At 41.6% G+C, this 21,201-nt stretch overlaps 3 protein-coding genes across 3 annotated transcripts; all 3 read left to right on the forward strand.

Annotated features, from left to right (window-relative positions):
- The first annotated feature begins 3,654 nt into the window (after positions 1-3,654).
- Positions 3,655-4,590, forward strand: LOC114581909 (olfactory receptor 14A16-like). The gene has a single exon (XM_028702617.2). The coding sequence runs from the start codon at positions 3,667-3,669 to the stop codon at positions 4,588-4,590; it is 924 nt and encodes a 307-aa protein (XP_028558450.2). The 5' UTR covers positions 3,655-3,666.
- A 4,201-nt stretch (positions 4,591-8,791) lies between these two features.
- LOC114583041 (olfactory receptor 14C36-like) lies at positions 8,792-9,745 on the forward strand. The gene has a single exon (XM_028704389.2). The coding sequence runs from the start codon at positions 8,792-8,794 to the stop codon at positions 9,743-9,745; it is 954 nt and encodes a 317-aa protein (XP_028560222.2).
- Positions 9,746-15,009: 5,264 nt separating this feature from the next.
- LOC114583040 (olfactory receptor 14A16-like) lies at positions 15,010-15,963 on the forward strand. Its single transcript, XM_028704388.2, has one exon. The coding sequence runs from the start codon at positions 15,010-15,012 to the stop codon at positions 15,961-15,963; it is 954 nt and encodes a 317-aa protein (XP_028560221.2).
- The last annotated feature ends 5,238 nt before the right edge of the window (positions 15,964-21,201 follow it).

The following is a 21,201-nucleotide window of genomic DNA, read 5'->3' on the forward strand; positions in this document are numbered from 1 at the left end:
ATTCAATAATTATAAATATCACCTATTCAACATGTATCATTTGCTGATGTTAATAAAATTCCAAATTTTGGTTCAGCTCTTTACTCTCCATATTTTTCATTAAGTACAATAATGCACCACTTCTATATATATATTTCCCATCAGTCTGGAGATTTCAGCAAATGGTTTCACATCTTTTATAGTAACTACTTTTGTGTCCAATTCTGTTTGAAACCATGGTGGCAAACCATATGTATGTATGAAAAAATATTGTGAAATGGTTATGTATGTTACAAAAGGTCTGGACACATTCCACCACCACCCCCTTTATTTTTCACCATTGGTGCACACCACCCCAATATCCCCAAACATTGTGGGATGCAAAGGAGTCCTGGGAAGTTACCCAGGGTCTGTGTTTCTTTTTGGACAATGAGGCATGGTGGAGACTCAGGTGTCTTTAATATATATGGTTTATTTATACATGTCTACAACCTGAGCCTAGATAGAGATGTTCAATTCATTACAATCCAAGAGGATTGCTTGCTTTTCCCATACGCACAGCAGGCTTGCATCTGAGAAATCAGCCATGTTCTCTATCTTTTTATTATAGCCTTTTACAGTCAACTCCCTTGATGCTCTTCGGGCCCCGTGCTTCCTCCTTGTTGCTACTAACTCAGAGAAAAATTATACATCTCTGAGCCTTGTCATTTAAACTGAAATTCTACACCCTTTAAACACTTTTGTCTCTGCCCATTAAAACACAGCTGAAGGAGGGGCCGCAGCCCCACTCCAACCCTCCCCAACTCGCAAAGTCGTCACTCTTTTGATGGCTGCACAATCAAAGGGCAACGAGGGCTGGAGTGGATGCAACTTTACTAAGATCAATCTGCACATGTCTATACAATATAGACTTGGCAATTAATCACTGTCATCAGTTCTCCCTATTTTTTTAAAAGACCCTCACAGGAGAGCAAATTATTAAGTTCCCACCTTTTATTTTGGCTGTGTCTGAGTAGGCATAATCATTTAGCCCACAAATCTTAAGACTAGAGAATGTGCTTCCCAAGTGTAAAGAAAAATTATGGGCCAAAGACATCCCAAGTTAGGCCATGTTCAACAGAATTAAGTAAGTTTTTTTACTTATTATTTTGCGTAAATTGCATATACAAACATATATGGTAGATGAGAACAAAATACATCATTTCAGGAAAGTGAATATAAAATGTCTATTTGAGTAGTGTACTTTAGAAAATATATACAATTTCAATGTGCTTATTTTTTGCACATTTGTTGTTGCTGCTGGTGTTGGCACCCATCTGTCTGGAGAGAAAATGGGATAAGTCAAACTACTGCAGAATCATAAGGCCTTTGAAAATTTAAAGCATTAAAAATTTTTTCTGTCTACTCAGAAGACCTGTTGGACTCAATTGGTCTTACTCCAAGCAAGATCCCATCTGCACCATGCAATTAAAGCAGTATTATACAACTTTTAACAGTTATAGATTCACCCAAAGAATCTGGGGAGCTGTAGTTTGTTAGGGGTCCTAAGGGTCACTAGGACACCCCTATTACCTCCACAGAATTTAAACTCTGAAAGTGGTTTAACAATACGTATTTCCAGGGAAATCTGGGAATTGTAGCTCTGTGATGATAGTTTAGTGGTATGATACTGTTTTAAATGGATAGTTCAAATGGGGCCTAAATGTGTATAGAACAGCATCCTGGTCAATAACATGCAACGATTAATCTAAAAGCACAAATTCAGAAACTAAAACCTGCTAAATCTTCATCGTTTAAAAACTATCAGAGAAGGACTTAATATTCTGTTACTGGATTATGTGCTTTTTAAATCATTTAAATCGTTCATTGCTCATAGAACCCCAGTTATAACTTATGGGTGGATAATAAATATAATGAATTGATAGATAAATAAATAAATGTACTTTCAAAGACATTCATTATCTTTTAATTATATTTTCAGAAATAGCAGAAAATCTATTTTTCTTGGGGGAGTTCTTTGCCCAGTTGTGTTGAACTCTTGAGAGCATGTGCCAGTGAACACAACAAACCTAATAACATGGTGGCAATCTTGTACTGCCAATGAAAACAGACTTTTGGCTGCCTTGGAGGGTGGGAGGCAATGGTACAGGGTAAGAGAGCATACATAAAATTTCAGCTGTGCCCGTATGGATAGATGGATATCTAAAGACAACAGAGAGGAAGACACATCATCATTTGGAGGAAAAAAACAGCATGAAGAAAAATAGTAAGTTATTAATATCATTTTACCTTGAATGACTGGACATGTATGTCTTTCTTTAACTAACTAACTAGTCACCAAATCCCTACATTTTCCTCTTGAAATGATTGTCCCACTTAAATCAAAGCATGTGAGCTGCCTATAGAGGAACTGCTAATGGGATACTTTCATTTGGCAATGTAAATAGTACTATAATCTAAGAACCAAATATGAGATTTTGGCTCTTACACGGATTAATTCTATTTCCTACAACATGCAGTATTCAGATCATTTCCAGAGGGGTAGTCATATGTCATCCATTCAAGTGGAAACACATTAATTGCATTAATAAAAAGACTTTACTGTAACTGTTGATGACTACAATCCAAACTTAAGAAGAACTACATGTGTGTTTATTTTATGTTATCCTGAAAGTTTGTGACAAACTGAGGGACCTTTTATAGACCACTAACCAGATTTATATAAGCAAAATTTAAATTAATACAAAGTTGAAGCTCTCAGAAACCCCCTTCATTTTGCATGAATGGAGAGGGAAGCTACTTGTCCTCTTGGTACTCTTTGACTACATCCTCCTCTACATCTGAGGTAAGACCGGGAAGAGAGACATAGCAATAGTCTTTAAGTAATACCCATATTCCATTCATTGTGTGAAAGGGAAACAAGAACAACCTGAGACCTAGAGTGCTTCTCTGGGAACTGAGCATCATTAAAAACTGTTTGGGAATACATAGCAAAATAAACCAGCAAACAGTTATTTTATTTCAAGCTGTATTTTGGGCTAAGAAAATCCGGTACCCTTTAGATAATGAAACAGCATCTCCCAAACAGCCCAAATGAAATGAACATTTTACTGACCCATACTGCTACAGTGTATGTTGGGAAGCTACACTAAATTTTCAGAGACACCGTTGATGGAATCTTTCAAGGAGTTGGAGATGATGTTTATAAGTATTCCATGCTTAACAAGCATACAGTAAGGTTGGTAGTACAATAGCTTTGTAAACAAGCATTTTAGTTTCCCCACGAATGTCCCAATCTGCATTTCAATCTGGAGAAAGCTGTGCTCACTGAGCTCAGGCAATACTGGATGCTGGCATCAATGTCAGTCCTTGTGGAAAGATAACTGCCCAGGTAGGAGAAGTGAATGACCCTTTCCAACGTTACACCATTGAGTTTGATTTGTGGCATTGCAGAGTGGTTGTTTTGTGCTTGTTGGTGCAGCACTTTTTTTTTTTGGATGTTGAGCAACAGGCCAACCTTTTTCTTAGCTTCTGCGAAGATCCTCTATGGGAAATTTAGTGTGACGGATTCTAATTGTGTGTTCATAAATGGTTTGATATTTATTCATTAAACCGCTTCAAACTGAATTAAATACAGAGTTGTTGTTTTCTTCCAGGGTTGCCATGCTACTTAACATTAAGTAAAAAATGGATAATCAAACATCAGTGTCTGAGTTTCTTCTCTTGGAATTCTCAGAAGTTCGGGAACTGCAGATGCTACACTTCTTTCTCTTCCTTGGAATGTTCTTAGCAACTGTGACAGGGAATCTTCTCATAATCTTGGCAGTAGCTTTTGACCACCACCTGCACACCCCAATGTACTTCTTTCTGGTGAATTTGGCAGTGCAGGACCTTGGCTCCGTTTCAGTTATTATTCCCAAATCCATGGCCAATTCCCTCATGAACACAAGGCACATTTCATATTTTGGATGTGTTGTTCAAGTCCTTTCATTTCTCTTCTTTGTTGGATGTGATGTTTTCCTCCTTACAGTCATGGCATATGATCGGTACGTTGCCATTTGTGATCCCCTGCAATATGAAATGGTAATGAACAGGAGAGCTTGTACCCAAATGGTTGCTGGTGTGTGGGTTGGGGGCCTTCTGCATGCAGTTTTAAACACCAGCGGAACGTTTTCAATACTATTCTGCTCCAATGTTGTCAATCAGTTCTTCTGTGAAATCCCACAGTTACTTAAGCTTGCGTGTTCTGACTTGTACCTAATGGAAATTGGAATTCTTATGTTTAGTTTTACAGTTGGGGTTGGCTGTTTCATTTTCATCATTGTTACTTATGTACACATCTTCAGTGCTGTTCTGAAAATCCCTTCAGCCCAGGGAAGAAGAAAGGCCTTCTCAACTTGTCTACCCCACCTCATTGTCTTCTCCACATTTTTACTTACAGTGTGCTTTGCTTACCTCAGGCCCACCTCTAACACTGCCCCACAAATGGATTTGATATTTACTATAATATATTCCATGGTTCCTCCCATGCTGAATCCAGTAATTTACAGCATGAGAAATAAGGACCTCAAGGCTGCCCTGGCAAAACTTTTAGGTCTGAGCCTGAGGTAATCTTTTAAAAATGTTTTCTCTGTTGTTTTCTTTAAGCAATGGTTTGGTTTGTATTTTCTTTACATATTATTTTATACAGAAAGGGGATAAGCTGTACTTGACTTTAAATCTAAGGTGGATCTCATGTTCTTCCCCAGGATTCATACTCTGATCACATGGAGGTTAAATTTTTCTTTTTCTTTTTTAATAATTCCATTTTGATTATGTTTTCAGAACCAATGAATATCCCTCAAAATGCATTAAAACAAACAAAATATCTAAATAAGAAAATAACTTAAGAGGGGCAATCCTATAGCAATATCTTCAGGGATAAGCATTGGGATTTAGTTTATCTCTGGTTTGGTCAATTGTTTTTCAGCATTTAGTTCCTTACCCCAGCTCTGTTGAAGACACACCAGTATAAAATGCTCAGCCAACTGAGTGGAAGCTGGTTGAGCTGTGGGTGGCATAAATTTCAAAAAAAAAAAGGGCTGTTCCAGACACATGGTTGGGGTAGGGCTGGGGGAGGTGGGCTAGGCTGTATTTTAAGCCTATTTGGCTCAGTCTCACGGCCTGGTAGCCAGCATAGAAAACTGTTTGAAAAGTAAGTCCAAATTGAGGGTAGTCAGGGGGAATGGCAGAAGCAGGACCAGGTGGGGGGAGTGCTTAGCCTATATCCTAAGCCTATTCAGCTAGGTCATGTAACCTTGTTTAGAGCACTCTCATTTTAAGACAATCATTTTTAATTAAATCCTTACAGCATATTACAACATCACACAAACATACAATATCCCACCCTAACCAAAATGATAAAGTTTGGGCAACACATCAGAAATAACAGCCAAATACGATAGAAGTTCTCATCCATGAAAACATTTGCACACAGGGTAATATACAGATTATTCTAACCAAAAGTTTTTATAGTGTCAAAGGAGCCCTCTGTTTTAATTTTTAGCCATATACTTAATAAAACCTTTCCAATCAGTTGCAATTGAATCATTATGCTTCAGTCTTTGTGCCAATTTTATTTTATTGCTCTTTTTCCCCCTCAAGTGCTACTTGCCCTAATTTGTTTCACCTTCTCGTATATTGTTATTATGAGCCTGGCTCCTAGACAACCTTTGAGGGGTCTGAAGCTAGTGTTATTTCCTGTCAAAGGTTAAGAAGCAGTGCCAGGTCTGGACATTAGAGGTGTTTTCTCCAGGGACTGATTTTATTTCAACAAATCCTTCCAGAACTGAACCACTTCCCACATCTCCACCACATATGCTGATTTGAGCAAACATTCCACAAGGTGATCAGCAGTTCGCTGAATAAGGAAAGTATGGACTAAATGTATAACCATGAGCTATCCCTCTCAAGTACTACCTCTTTTGTCAAGGTTGAGACAGATTTTAAAGGAAGTTTCAGTTTTCCCCACACTGAAGTCCAGACACACTGAAGTTGGAAAATTGCCAGACTTCAGAACTCTTATCAGTTGCAGGACTTTGTGAGCAACTGAACTAAAGACTTGGCTGTGGACTTTAACACAGCAAAGACTTTGAAAGAGAGAACCCTCTCTGGGCTCAGAGAGCGAAGACAACTTGTAGCATCTGTAAATAGTGTATGTATAGTAGTGCATGTTGGTGTTTGCCTAGTGAAGACCACTCTGCTAAATGGCTGTTTTCTGTGGTGAGTTTTACTGCTTGTCTGAGCTTCCGCAGCACATGCACCCAACACCCCAACAGCCTGCCCTTGGCCAGTGCAGATAGGTAAATCATAGAGTTGGAAGGGACCCTAAGGGTTATCTACTCCAACCCCCTTCAATGCATTCATGACAGATGTCCATCCAACTTCTGCTTAAATGATCATGATAAAGTAAAGATTGACAGTATGTTTATCTAAACTACTGTAGCAAATACAAAATTTCTTTTTTAAGAAATTGATTTATGGATATTATACTAAAAAGGCAACAACAATGGTCTTATGCATCTTTGTTTTTATATGGTTTTGGCATTTTAGGTATGGCCTTTTTTAAGCAAATGTACATTTTCTAAATAAATATAAGGTATTTATATACTTCTATTTCCTAGGGAAGGTGCGGGCAATCTAACCAATCAATATTAGCTTACAGCCATGGCATATTCATAGTGAAGCAATAGTAAGTCTACCTCAGGGTAGACCTAGTAGCCTGGTAGAAAATCGAAACCTAGATCTGCATTATGAGCATGCTCAGAACTGTTTCCTTGAAGGCCAATCCTTCATAGAACTCTGAGCACTTCTGGTAACCAAAGAAGCAAAAATGAGTGTTTCCTACTTTAAGGTTTTTGTGGTGTTGTTTTTTAAAAGATGTTTTGTTTAGCATTTAATACCTGTTTTGTGAATTTGTTAAAGAAAGAGAGACAGAGAGTGGCCAAACATGCAGCTTTGGACACAGTGTGAGTCCATTGGGCACAGCACGAGTCCATTTCAACTGACATTCATCAGTTATTCAGTTCAGTGGTTTTCAACCAGTGTGCCATGGCACCCTGGGGTGCCTTGAATGATGGTCAGGGGTACTGCAGGTAACTCTGGCCTCCATCCCTCTTTTGTTCTCTCTCTTCTCTGATGCCATCTCATGGCAGCAGCTGCCTGGAGGACTCTCAAGGAGAGTGGAGAGGTGAGGAGGCTGAGGGAAAACTCCACAAGGATGTGTGTGACTGTCTTGTGGGGAAATGCCCTCCGAGCCTCAGAAGCCCAGTTATGTCACAGCCCCTCACCCATTTTCAAACACCCTCCATCTGGGCAGCTGTTGCCACTGCCCCTGGTCTCTGAGCTGCCCTCCCACCTAAAAGATAGGTGCCTTCTCACGCTGCCCCATATGGTCCTGGGAAGAGAAAGACCCCAGCCTTAGCAGGGGGGATTGGACAAAGGTGAATGTGAGGCCAACACCTTCCTTACTTTGGGAGGCAGCAGTGGGTGCCACCAGGCCTGCATGGCAGAAAGCCTCCCTTTGGGTGAAGACACTGAACTCCCAGGCAGGCATTGTACACAGCAAGCACAAGAAAGACCAGTGTGCTTGCTGCCTGCCCGGCCTCTCATTTGTTTATCCATTTCCAAGAGCAAGGGGTGGCAGACTGGCTGGCTGGGCTACCACAACCACTTGCTTGCTTACTCCAAGACCACCTCAGTTTCTGGCAACCAGCACCCCTTGGCCAACCCCAGAGGACCATTTGCATGGGGAGCTTGTAGCCAGAGCTGCTGCAACAAACAGCCATGCAAGCCTATGGGAGGCAGAGACGTGAGCAGGTATAAGAGGAGGCAGGGAAGAAAAGAGGGATGGGGCCATGGTTGCTCGCAGCACCCCTGACCATCATTCAAGGCACCTAAGGGTGCCACAGCACACTGGATGAAAACCACTGGTGTAAAAGATTTCAGTCTTAGATGTGTCTCTCAGCCCCACTCACCTCGCAGAGTGTTTGTTGTGGGGGAGGAAGGGAAAGGAGAATGTTAGCTGCTTTGAGACTCTTTCAGGTAGTGATAAAGCGGGATATCAAATCCAAACTACTACTACTACTACTATTCTTCTTCTTCTTCTTCTTCTTCTTCTTCTTCTTCTTCTTCTTCTTCTTCTTCTTCTTCTTCTTCAATTTAAGCAGCCACTGCCAGCAACCCACCACTCACACTTAGAGACAAGTGATTTAGGAACTTTAAAAAAACCCCTCTGGTGCAAACCCCTAAGCAGAACTTTGGATCATAGTCATTATAAACATAACTGAATCTCAACCCTCAAAATACACATCTGATTCACAGCTGCTGAGCTGTAGAAGGCTCGTGAGAATTAAACCTTCTGGGTATAATTAGTAATGGGGCATTGATAAAGCTCATTGCTAACCATTTCACCCCTTTGCTGAATAGCTTAGTTTCCAATATCTGCCCTTCAGTGATAGAGATTACATTGGTTGGAATGAGTCTCAATGACAAGGAGGGCAGTCAGAGAGCCACCACCAAAGGATTCTTTCATTTTGGCTTCTCTTACCAAAAGACAGGAGTGCAGGTAGAACACATCACCAGGGTAGGCTTCTTGGCAAGGTGGATGATGTAGCAATGGAGGAGGCACAAGCCTTTTTGGACAAGTAATCACAAATAATCAAAGCATGTTTGCCAAGAAAGATTTCCTGGTTCAACTAAATAAGAAAGAATGAGAAAGAAGTAGTATGGCAGCTTTCTTTCCCGGGCACCAAACAAAGGTCTGAGACACACAATGATGAACCAGACAAGAGCAAATGGATTCCTTCTACATGGATTCCCTGATATTCGGGAGGTGCAGGTATTTCACACCAGCCTTTTTGTCATAATATATTTGGTGGCCCTCATAGAAAACCTTATCATCATCACAGTCATCTTCTACAGCCACCAGCTTCATACACCCATGTACTTTTTTCTGGCCAACCTGTCATTGCAAGACATTGGCTCCATATCAGTTACAGTTCCCAAGTCCATTGCAAATTCCTTGATGAAGACCCAAACAATCTCTTACTCTGGATGTGTCTGCCAAATATTCTTCCTTGCTTTCTTCATGATGTCCCATTACGTTTTCCTTGGTGTCATGGCATATGATCGCTATGTTGCCATCTGCAATCCACTGCATTATGAGACTGTCATGAACAAGAAAGCTTGCATTCAGATGGCAACCAGTGCATGGATTGGTGGACTTTTCTATACAACAGTGTACACCGGAACAACATTCAGAGTTGAGTTCTGTTCTAATGTCATCAATCAGTTTTTCTGTGAAATCCCACAACTGCTGAAGAACTCTTGCTCTGACTCGGATAACACTGTGATTTGGGTTGTGACTTTTGGAGTTTGTTTAGCCTTCATCTACTTTGCTCTTATTGCTTTTTCTTACGTTCAGATCTTTAGAGCTGTCCTGAAAATCCCATCCAGACATGGGAAGCAAAAAGTCTTCTCAACTTGTTTGCCTCATCTTATTGTTATCACCCTGTTTTTGGTAAGTGGCACCTTTGTCTATTTAAGACCAACTCCCAGGTCTACATCGGCATTTGACCTCTTGGCTTCTATGTTCTACTGCATGGTGCCACCAGTAACGAATCCAATCATCTATAGCATAAGAAACAAGGATCTTAAAATGGCATTCTGGAAGTTGCTGGTAAATATATTCCCCCAATTCTTAGACAAAAAACATTCTCCATTTTAGGAAACAGTTTCAGTTGCCAAGATGGTGTGCATAAGTTTTGTTCATTCCTATGTTTGCTTACTTAGAAGAGGATATCATTACATTGAATATTAATTCTAGTCTCAGGAAAGTGTACATTGGATTGTAGCCTTATATCACACATTTACTTCATCTTTACACCAGGGGTGAGTATCTGTGGCCTTCTGGGTGCTGTTGGACTACAAAATCCATTCTCCCTGTCTACTAGCCATACATGCTAGAGCTGATGGTAATTGGGTTACTGGAGATTATTGTGTATAGCACTGCCATTTCCCATTGAAACCTTGAGGACCTAAAACTTATTTAACACTTATATTAGTACTGAATGCCCAATATGAACATGTGAAAATCCTTTACATTAAATTCTATAGAATATATAATATTTGAATTAATTTTGACTTCTTGCAGTGGAGATACAGGCTGATAAAAACTTAATTGTATTCAACTGACCTTACATATATACCTGTCCTTGCATGTGCCATATATTTTCACTTGTTTTTACTCGTTCATTTGTGTCCAGATGCTATAAACCTGCATATATGAAACAGGTAGGGAGGAAGATGGCTTTGATGTGGCTGCTATTTCCCATTTGTTATGATTCCACATCCCAGCACTGCTCGTAGCAGGAAGTCTATATTTAGAAGAACTGTGAGTTGAGTCATAGCTAGAAGAAAGTGGAGAATGGAGAGAAAAGGGCCATCGGGGAAGAACAGGTGCATTCTATTGTGCCTGGATCACAGCATTTTGTATTTGACTTCTTTTAGTAATGTTTTCTTTTGAAATGCTTAAGTTAATGTTTAATGGATTTTTGTGTTTTTATATTGTAAACTGTTCTGTGATCCTCAGATCAAGGGCAGTATAGAAATTTCATAAATAAAAAAAGAATTTTTGTGAACCTTAATGTGTTAAATGTGCATCTGTAGTTGATATCCTTGCCAATATTTTATTAGGAAATTTTTAAGATCATGTATTACTTTCCTGTTAATTATGTTGCTTTGAATGTATATTTTATATTTGTCTTTCTTCTGTAATTTTCTATGCTGGATTGTTTTATTTGATGTTTTAATGTGTTGTAAACTGGTTTGAGGTTTTTATTCTTCTTAAGCAGTAAAGAAATGAAATGGAGGAGGAGGAAACAACTCCTGGATCCAGAAGGTTTTAGGCCATAAGGCATTTTATGATTGGGTGGATTATGGTTCCAGCTTCTAATGAACTTTGAAGCTGATGGTTCCAGCCCCTACTGCGGGTATACATTGGAAGAGCCTTCTCTGCAGTGGCTCCACATTTCTGTAATGACTCTCTTAGCTGTGTCACGCTTCAACATTACTGTCTTTTCAAAGTTAGGAAAAACATTTCAGTGATATGCAAGGTGGTAATAGATCTGTTCCAACCCAGTACAAATCTGTTTGGTTCTGATGTATGCATTTGATTCCTTTTCTTTAATCTATCAGTTCCTGCTATAACCAAGAACTATGGATATGTTTCTATGTGCTGATGAAATTTCTCTCTCTGGGGAAGGACCAGTGAGGGTCAGTAGATGCTGGGAGGGTTGGGATTGATGTTGTTTTAAAGTTTTGAATGCACTATCAATTTGTTCTGTATATTTTTGTGTCTGTTCTGAAACTCAATAAAAAATAAATATTTTAAAAATCCACTTCAATGTTCAGGCCTTTGGGAAAGGCTGAGATACCCATCTTTCAATTAACAATGTCGTTATGACATCACATGATTAGAGGTGGTTTGTTCTGCTTGTCTTTTAAAATTAATAGCACAAGAGGCATTGTGAGATTTCAAAAGGCTTTCTTTGAATGGACACACTTTTACCTATGTGGCTAGCAGGGGTTAAATTCTGCTCAGTTTCTGTGTGCAGGCTTGGTCTCAACCGGAAAGAAGCAAGCACAAAGAAAGCCTTGGAAAAGAGGTTCTCCCCCCCCCACACACACACACTGTGAGGTAAATGCTACCTAACTGAACACAATTTAGCTTCCATGGTTGATATAAGAACAAAAGAAAAGCCTGGTGACTGGCAGGGCCATCTTACGCATATCCGGCGCCATGGTGCAAAGATCCTTTGCCCCCCCCCCCCCGTTTCCCAGAGTTGTCAACCTTTTTTAAGGGGGGGACCCCAAAGTTGTGGACATTTTTTAGGAAAGGCTGCTCCCGACCTCATGCTGCTGCCCCATGCTTCTCGTGCACGGCCAGATGTTGGCTCCTGCTGCGGCATCATGGTGTGGAGCTGGGCAGTCAGGCACGATGGGGGCATCATGGGAGGCGGGTGGGGATCTCATCCAGGCAGGGACAGGCAAAGCGAGCTGAGCCGTCTGCATTACTGCAGCAAATAAGCGTGCTCGCTCAGCTGCAGTCTCGCCATCCTTGCTTGGGGAGGAAGGAGAGAGCGTGACTGGGAGGGGATCACGCAGGGAAATGAAACACAGTTTGTATGAAGAAGTGCAGAGGTGGTGAGGGCAGCGGAAGGAGGCAGACTCTGGGCAAGGCAGTGGAGAAGCAGATGAAGGAGGGAGGGGGCAGCAGTTGCAGCATGTAGCCTTGAGCGCGGGGATCTTTCGAGGTCGAGTGGACGGTGAAAGTGGTGGTAGAGTCACGTTTATTATGTGCAGAGCTTGGGATGCAAAGCACACACCACACAGTCAAGGAGGTGGTGTGTCATGGAGCCAGCGGAGAGAGCTCTGGACTGTGGGAAAGCACCGGGATCCTTCCCACCTCTGACGGGCAATGGGGGCGCGCAGGCACCAAGCCCCCACTCCATCTCGCTTACCTCCCCACTCCCCCCTAACCGGACTTTCCCTGGACTCACCGCCTGGCACCCTCCACTGCTTGGCACCCTGGCTCGCCGTGTCACTACACCCAATGATAAAGACATCCCTGGTGACTAGGATGTACAGGTGTTGAGCCTGTTGCAAGCCATCTTGGAAATCATTCAACTGACAGAATTTCAAAGTAAATAAATACATATATGCGATAAACAGACCATGTGGACTGTCATGCAAAAGCGTGAATGGTGCAACTGAACTGGAGGAATACAAGAAGACGTTGTGACACAGGGGGATTTTGAATCTGCATATTTGAATTTACCTGGAAGTTGTAACTATGGTTTTCAGGTAGCTCTCAGGGCAGGCCCAAGACATTTTGCTGCCTGTAGCAAACAATACAACCATGGGTCCCTCCACCATGCAACCTGATGAGGACATTGAACAGTCACCAGATGATAAATGACTAAGCATGTCTTGGTCTCTGAGAAAAGATGATCACATAACTGATTCCTAGAAAGGGCTGGTCTAGAAAGTGCTTTTTCTTCTTCCTCTTTTTAAAAAAGTTTGCACATGAGGGAGAAGAGGCCTTAGGGCTATTGCAGTCTCTGCAAAAGGGCCATTCTTTCTATGACGAATTATACACTCACCCACTGAGAAGTGATGAGATTGTGGATGCAGCAAAAGGGGCATGGGTGGTTTGATTGAATTCATAAAAATCCGCAGCTTCTTTACAAGCAGAAGCAGCATCACAGACCACAAGGTTCAAAGATAGGGATTGAAAAAAGGCTTCGGGATTTAACTCCCATACCCATGTCTGCACTCCAATGTTCTTCCCTCCTTGCAGAAACAAATGAAGAGGAGTGGATGTTGTATAACAGGGATGAGGAAACTTTTTCAGCCTGAGGGCTTCACTTCCTTCTGGGCAAGTTTCCTGGAGCCACCTCACCTGTGGCAAAAGGGGCCAGAGTAAAAAATGGGAGCTTTAGCTTTCCACAACAGGCTCGTTTCTGCATGCACTTGGACATTCTTCTCTATTATCCCTCTGGGCAAGCCAAAAGCACTGATTTCATGCATGCATTCCAGCCAAATAAAATGTGAAAGGATCATGCAAAGAAGGGCTGGTTTTGGATTGTGACCATTGTCGGGAATATGGCCTGAGAGTGCTGATGGGTAGATAAATTTGACCCCAGGCCTGAAGTTTTTCATGCCTGGCATATAATTTCTGCATCAGAAAATCAGAAAGTATGCTCGATAAACAGCAGACATTGTATAATATCTGTGGAAAATTCAACCAAACAAATGAGGTTGAATCCTCAATGATAAAATGATAAAATGATAATTTTGCCCAGGACTGGATCATAAGTTTCTTGATGTGAATGCCAAAAAGTAACATTGTTAACAATTATTCTACTCCTTGTGATTGCCAACATACTGAGGTTTCTTTCAGCCTAGGACAATGTTCTTCCTGCTGCATTTGAAACAGAGAAAGAGAGAAAGGTCTGAAATAGTGTAAATTAATGGTGCATTTTTCTGCCGCTTCTGAGCAGTTTTCAGTTGTCATTGCTGTTTGCCCTGGGGAGGCTTGCTCTTTATCACTGAATCAGTGGTAATCCAAGGAAAATTTGATTGATTACTCCCATGTAATGAGATTTTTTAATTAAACGTTTTTCATAATAAAAAAAAATGGTTACAAAAATGCAAATATAACAAGTAGAATGTAGAGTCTTCTCTTAGAAGTCATTCTGTGGTATATTAATAAGATGGACCCAGTTATAACGCAACAAGTTGGTCTACAACCCTCACTATGGAGCATAAAGCAATCTACATTGTTCTGTGGATGCTAGCCTTAAATCATATACAGCATGTAAGCGTTGTTGAATTCATTTGCCATTATAGATCTGTTATTACTTGCTTTGATTTAGAACTTTTTGGCAGGGGGTAGGCAACAAAGAAAACCAATTTCACGAGCAGAAGAGGATTTTACAGTATAATCCTATACATGTCTTCTTAGAATTAAATCACACTGGGTTCCATAGGACTTCATCCCACATAGTTGGGTAAAGGATTGCAGTCCTAGATGTGTTAATTTAAATAGCAACAGCCAACAACCCACAACCCACATGGGGTTATGCCATAGAGAAAACTTAATTAGGAACATTTTTTTTTTTAAGAAACACCCCACTCTGGTGCAAGCCCCTTACATAAGCCAAAGTACAACTTTGGATCATAGTCATTATAGCTGCATCTCAACCCTCAAATACACATTCAATCCATATCTGCTGAGCTGTATAATAGGAGGCTCATGAGAATTAAACCTTCAGAGTATAATTAGAAGTGAGACATCGATAAAGCTTCTTGCTATACATACCGCCCGTCACCACATTCAGTACAGAGAGAAAGATTTCCTGATACAACTGACAGAGAAAGAAGTAGTATGGTAGCTTCATTTTCCTAGGAACCAAAGTCTGAGGCACAATGATGAACCAGTCAAGTGTAAGTGGATTCCTTCTAAATGGATTCCCTGATATTCAGGAGGTGCAGGTATTTCACATCAGCCTTTTTGTCATAATATATTTGGTGGCCCTCACAGAAAACCTTATCATCATCACAGTCATCTTCTACAGCCATCAGCTTCATACACCCATGTACTTCTTTCTGGCCAACCTGTCATTGCAAGACATTAGCTCCATATCAGTTACAGTTCCCAAGTCCATTGCAAATTCCTTGATGAAGACCCAAACCATCTCTTACTCTGGATGTATCTGCCAAATATTCTTCCTTGTTTTCTTCATGATGTCCCATTACGTCTTCCTTGGTGTCATGGCATATGATCGCTATGTTGCCATTTGCAATCCACTGCATTATGAGACTGTCATGAACAAGAAAGCTTGCATTCAGATGGCAACCAGTGCATGGATTGGTGGACTTTTCTATACAACAATGTACACCGGAACAACATTCAGAGTTGAGTTCTGTTCTAATGTCATCAATCAGTTTTTCTGTGAAATCCCACAACTGCTGAAGAACTCTTGCTCTGACTCGGATATCACTGCGATTTGGGTTCTGACTTTTGGAGCTTGTTTAGCCTTCATCTACTTTGCTCTTATTGCTTTTTCTTATGTTCAGATCTTCAGAGCAGTCCTGAAAATCCCATCCAGACACGGGAAGCAAAAAGTCTTCTCAACTTGTTTGCCTCATCTTATTGTTATCACCCTGTTTTTGGTAAGTGGCACCTTTGTCTATTTAAGACCAACTTCCAGGTCTCCATCGACATTTGACCTCGTGGTTTCTATGTTCTACTGCATGGTGCCACCAGTAATGAATCCAATCATCTATAGCATAAGAAACAAGGAGCTTAAAATGGCATTCTGGAAGTTGCTGGTAAACATTTCCCCCCAATTCTTACACAAAAACCATTCTCCATTTTAGGAAACGGTTTCAGTTGCCTAGATGGTGTGCATAAGTTTTGTTCAATCCTATGTTTGCTTACTTAGAAGTGGATATCACTACATTGAATAGGAATTCTAGTCTCAGGAAAGTGTACATTGGATTGTAGCCTCATATCACACATTTACCTCATCTTTAGACCAGGGGTGAGTATCTGTGACTTTCTGGGTGCTGTTGGACTGCAACATCCATTCTCCCTATCTCCTAGCCATACATGCTAGAGCAGATGGTAATTGGGTTACTGGAGACTATTGGAGATTATTGTGTATAGAACTGCCATTTCCCACTGAAACCTAGAGGACCTAAAACTTAACACTGATATTTGTACTGAATGCCCAATATGAACATGTAAAAATCCTTTACATTAAACTCTATGAAAGTTTATATTCATTAATATTTGAGTTAATTTTGACTTCTTGCAGTGGAGATACAGGCTAATAAAAACATAATTGCATTCAACTGACCTTACCTATATACCTGTCCTTCATTTGTGTCTAGATGCTATAAACCTGCGTACATGAGACAGGTAGGGAGGAAGATGGCTTTGATGTGGCTGCTATTTCCCATTTGTTATGATTCCACATCCCAGCACTGTTCGTACCAGGAAGTCTATATTTGTAAGAACTGTGAGTTGAGTCATAGTTAGAAGAAAGTGGAGAATGGAGAGAAAAGGGCCATCGGGGAAGAACATGTGCTTTCTAGTGTGCCTTGATCTCAGCATTTTGTATCTGACTTCTTTTAGTAATGTTTTCTTTTGAAATGCTTAAGTTATTGTTTACTAGGCTATGGATTTTGGTGTTTTTATGATCACTGTTCTGTGATCCTTAGATCAAGGGCGGTATAGAAATTTCATAAATAAAAAAAGATTTTTTTCTTTTGAAATGCTTAAGTTAATGTTTACCAAGAACTATGGATATGTTTCTATGTGCTGATGAAATTTCTCTCTCTGGGGAAGGACCTGTGAGGGTCAGTAGATGCTGGGAGGGTTGGGATTGATGCTGTTTTAAAGTTTTGAATACACTATCATTTTGTTCTGAATATTTTTGTGTCTGTTCTGAAACTCAATAAAGAAATATATATTTAAAAAATCCACTTCAGTGTTCAGGCCTTTGGGAAAGGCTGAGATACCCTTCTTTCAATTAACAATGTCGTTATGACATCACATGATTAGAGGTGGTTTGTTCTGCTTGTCTTTTAAAATTAATAGCACAAGAGGCATTGTGAGATTTCAAAAGGCTTTCTTTGAATGGACACACTTTTCCCTATGTGGCTAGCAGGGGTTAAATTCTGCTCAGTTTATGTGTGCAGGCTTGGTCTCAGCAGGAAAGAAGCAAGCACAAAGAAAGCCTTGGAAAAGAGGTTCTCCCCCCCCCCCCACACACAATGTGAGGTAAATGCTACCTAACTGAACACAATTTAGCTTCCATTGCCCCAGGTGCCATGGGGGCAGCATGGGAGGCAGGCAGGGGTCTTGTCTGGGCGAAGTGAGCTGGGCCACCCGCATCACAGCAGCAGATAAGCGTGCTCGCTCAGCTGCAGTCTCGCCATCCTTGCTTGGGGAGGAAGGAGAGAGCGTGACTGGGAGGGGATCACACAGGGAAATGAAACACAGTTTGTATGAAGAAGTGCAGAGGTGGTGAGGGCAGCGGAAGGAGGCAGACTCTGGGCAAGGCAGTGGAGAAGCAGATGAAGGAGGGAGGGGGCAGCAGTTGCAGCATGTAGCCTTGAGCGCGGGGATCTTTCAAGGTCGAGTGGACGGGGGAAGTGGTGGTAGAGTCACGTTTATTATGTGCAGAGCTTGGGATGCAAAGCACACCCCATACAGTCAAGGAGGTGGTGTGTCATGGAGCCAGCGGAGAGAGCTCTGGACTGCGGGAAAGCATCGGGATCCTTCCCACCTCTGACGGGCAATGGGGGCGCGCAGGCACCATCTCGCTTACCTCCCCACTCCCCCCTAACTGGACTCTCCCCGGACTCTCCGCCTGGCACCCTCCACTGCTTGGCGCCCTGGCTCGCCGTGCCACTACACCCAATGGTAAAGACATCCCTGGTGACTGGGATGTACAGGTGTTGAGCCTGTTGTAAGCCATCTTGGAAATCATTCAATTGACAGAATTTCAAAGTAAATAAATACATATATGTGATAAACAGACCATGTGGACTGTCATGCAAAAGCATGAATGGTGCAACTGAACTGGAGGAATCCAAGAAGACCTTGTGACACAGGGGGATTTTGAATCTGCATATTTGAATTTACCTGGAAGTTGTAACTATGGTTTTCAGGTAGCTCTCAGGGCAGGCCCAAGGCATTTTGCTGTCTGTAGCAAACAATACAACCATGGGTCCCTCCACCATGCAACCTGATGAGGACATTGAACAGTCACCAGATGATATATGACTAAGCATGTCTTGGTCTCTGAGAAAAGATGATCACATAACTGATTCCTAGAAAGGGCTGGTCTAGAAAGTGCTTTTTCTTCTTTTTCTTTTTTTAAAAAAACTTTGCACATGAGGGAGAAGAGGCCTTAGGGCTATTGCAGTCTCTGCAAAAGGGCCATTCTTTCTATGACGAATTATACACTCACCCACTGAGAAGTGATGAGATTGTGGATGCAGCAAAAGGGGCATGGGTGGTTTGATTGAATTCATAAAAATCCACAGCTTCTTTACAAACAGAAGCAGCATCACAGACCACAAGGTTCAAAGATAGGGATTGAAAAAAGGCTTCAGGATTTAACTCCCATACCCATGTCTGTATTCCAATATTCTTCCCTCCTTGCAGAAACAAATGAAGAGGAGTGGATGTTGTATAACAGGGATGAGGAAACTTTTTCAGCCTGAGGGCTTCACTCCCTTCTGGGCAAGTTTCCCAGAGCCACTAGTGAATGGTGTACCTCACCTGTGGCAAAAGAGGCCAGAGTTTAAAAAATGTGAGCTTTAGCTTTCCACAACAGGCTAGTTTCTACATGCGCTTGTAGCATGTAGCATATCTTCTTTATTATCCATTTGGGCAAGCCAAAAGCACTGATTTCAAGAACATATTCCAGCCAAATAAAAAAATTAAAGGAGCATGCAAAGAAGGGCTGGTGTGGGATTGTGACCATTGTCGGGAATATGGCCTGAGAGAGTCCTGAGGGGTTGATAAATTTGACCCCCGGCCTGAAGATCTCCACACCTGTCATATAATTTCTGCATCTGAATATCAGAAAGTATGCTTGATAAACAACAGACATTGTAAGATATCTGTGGAAAATTCAACCAAACAAATGAAGTTGAATGCTCATCGATAATATGGGAGCAGCCCATGCATCATCGAATCATGCCCAGGACTGAATCGTAAGTTGCTTGATGTGAATGCCAGAAAGTAAAATTGTTAACAATTCTTCTACTCCTTGTGATTGAGGTTTCTTTCAGCCTGCACATTTATATCTAGGGCAATGTTCTTCCTGTTGCATTTGTAAAAGAGAAAGGTCTGAAATAGTGTAAATTAATGGTGTATTTTCATGCCTTTTCTGAGCGGTTTTCAGTTTTCAGTGCTGTTTGCCCTGGGGAGACTTGCTCTTTACCACTGAATCAGTGGTAATCCAAGGAAAATTTGATTGATTACTCCCATGTAATGAGATTTTTTAATTAAAGTATTTCATAATACAAAAAAATGGTTACAAAAATGCAAATATAACAAGTAGAATGTGGAGTCTTCTCTTAGAAGTCATTCTGTGCTATATTAAAACGATGGACACAGTTCTAATGCAACAAGTTGGTCTACAACCCTCACTATGGAGCATAAGGCAATCTACATTGTTCTGTGGATGCTAGCTTTAAATCATACACAACATGTAAGTGTTGCATGGCAAGTTCCCTCCTCCCCCGGTGGAAATAAAGACAGAAGACACCATGATTTAAGTTAATGGGTGAAATAGGCCACAACCTTATTGATTACAGGAATGAGCGGTATTGGCTTAGGCATTGGCCCTATTGACTATCCAGCTTCAGCCCGATTGCATGAAGACCGGAAAGGGTTAACCACCAAAGAGGGAGTCCTGCTGAGGCACGTCAACTAGGAGCTCCCTCGGGGTCACCACTAGGGGGCGTGCCTTAGGCCTACACGTCCATAGGCTTCGGACAGGGCAACGCCCCCCGGAATCCTTTATCGGACTACCCTTCTATGTGGGGGAGGCGATGGCACTTCCTCCCCCCCTCTCATTTGAATAACAATGCCCCTTACCAATGCCTAACTGCCAATGCCGCAGAGCTGTGACGAGTTGCTATGAGGTAGGTGAAGAAACCAAATGGCTGGAGCCAATTTGCCAAGTGGAAAAATTCCTACCAGTCCCCATGATGGCGACCAACCATCAAGTCCATAGCAATGTCAAAGAGCCTGCCTAAAGGGTGGGAGGGATGGGAAACCACAACAGCTGGAGAGGTGAAAAGTGGACAAGCCTCGGTCGCCTTAAATAGGGTGGGCCACGCCTCCCAAACAAGCCAATTGGCTGGCAGGGGAGATGACATGGCCAAGGATTCCCCTCAGTCTCGCGGGGGCTGTAACCCAGCCCCTGCGCACGTGGGGGTGGGCGTGAAGCCCGCAACCCCACCTCCTCTCCAGCTCGGAAGTGGCTTTGTGGAATTCATTTGCCATTATTGATCTGTTATTACTTGCTTTTATTTAGAACTTTTTGGCAGGGGGTAGGCAACAAAGAAAACCAATTTCATGAGCAAAAGAGGATTTTACAGCATAATCCTATACATGTATTCTTAGAACTAAGTCACACTGGGTTCCATATGACTTCATCCTACATAGTTGTGTAAAGGATTGCAGTCCTAGATGTGTTAATTTAAATAGCAACAGCCAACAGCCCACAACCCACACAGGGTTATGCCATGGAGAAAACTGCTTTAGGAACATTTTTTAAAAAGAAACTCCCCACTCTGGTGCAAGCCCCTTACATACGCCAAAGCAGAACTTTGGATCGCAGTCATTATAGCTGCATCTCAACCCTCAAATACACATTCGATCCACATCTGCTGAGCTGTATGTAGGACGCTCATGAGAATTAAACCTCCTGGGTATAATTAAAAGTGAGACGTCGTTAAAGCTCATTGCTATACATTCCACCCTTTACCACATTCAGTACAAAGAGAAAGATTTCCTGATACAACTGAAAGAGAAAGAAGTAGTGTGGTAGCTTCCTTTCCCTAGGCACCAAAGTCTGAGACACAACG

This window comes from Podarcis muralis, chromosome 13, assembly GCF_964188315.1.
Source record: "Podarcis muralis chromosome 13, rPodMur119.hap1.1, whole genome shotgun sequence".
Taxonomy (NCBI): domain Eukaryota; kingdom Metazoa; phylum Chordata; class Lepidosauria; order Squamata; family Lacertidae; genus Podarcis; species Podarcis muralis.

What these genes read in the sequence shown, in the direction of transcription:
- LOC114581909 (XM_028702617.2), top strand. Translation starts at nt 3,667, where the DNA reads ATGGATAATCAAACATCAGTGTCTGAGTTTCTTCTCTTGGAATTCTCA.
- LOC114583041 (XM_028704389.2), top strand. Translation starts at nt 8,792, where the DNA reads ATGATGAACCAGACAAGAGCAAATGGATTCCTTCTACATGGATTCCCT.
- LOC114583040 (XM_028704388.2), top strand. Translation starts at nt 15,010, where the DNA reads ATGATGAACCAGTCAAGTGTAAGTGGATTCCTTCTAAATGGATTCCCT.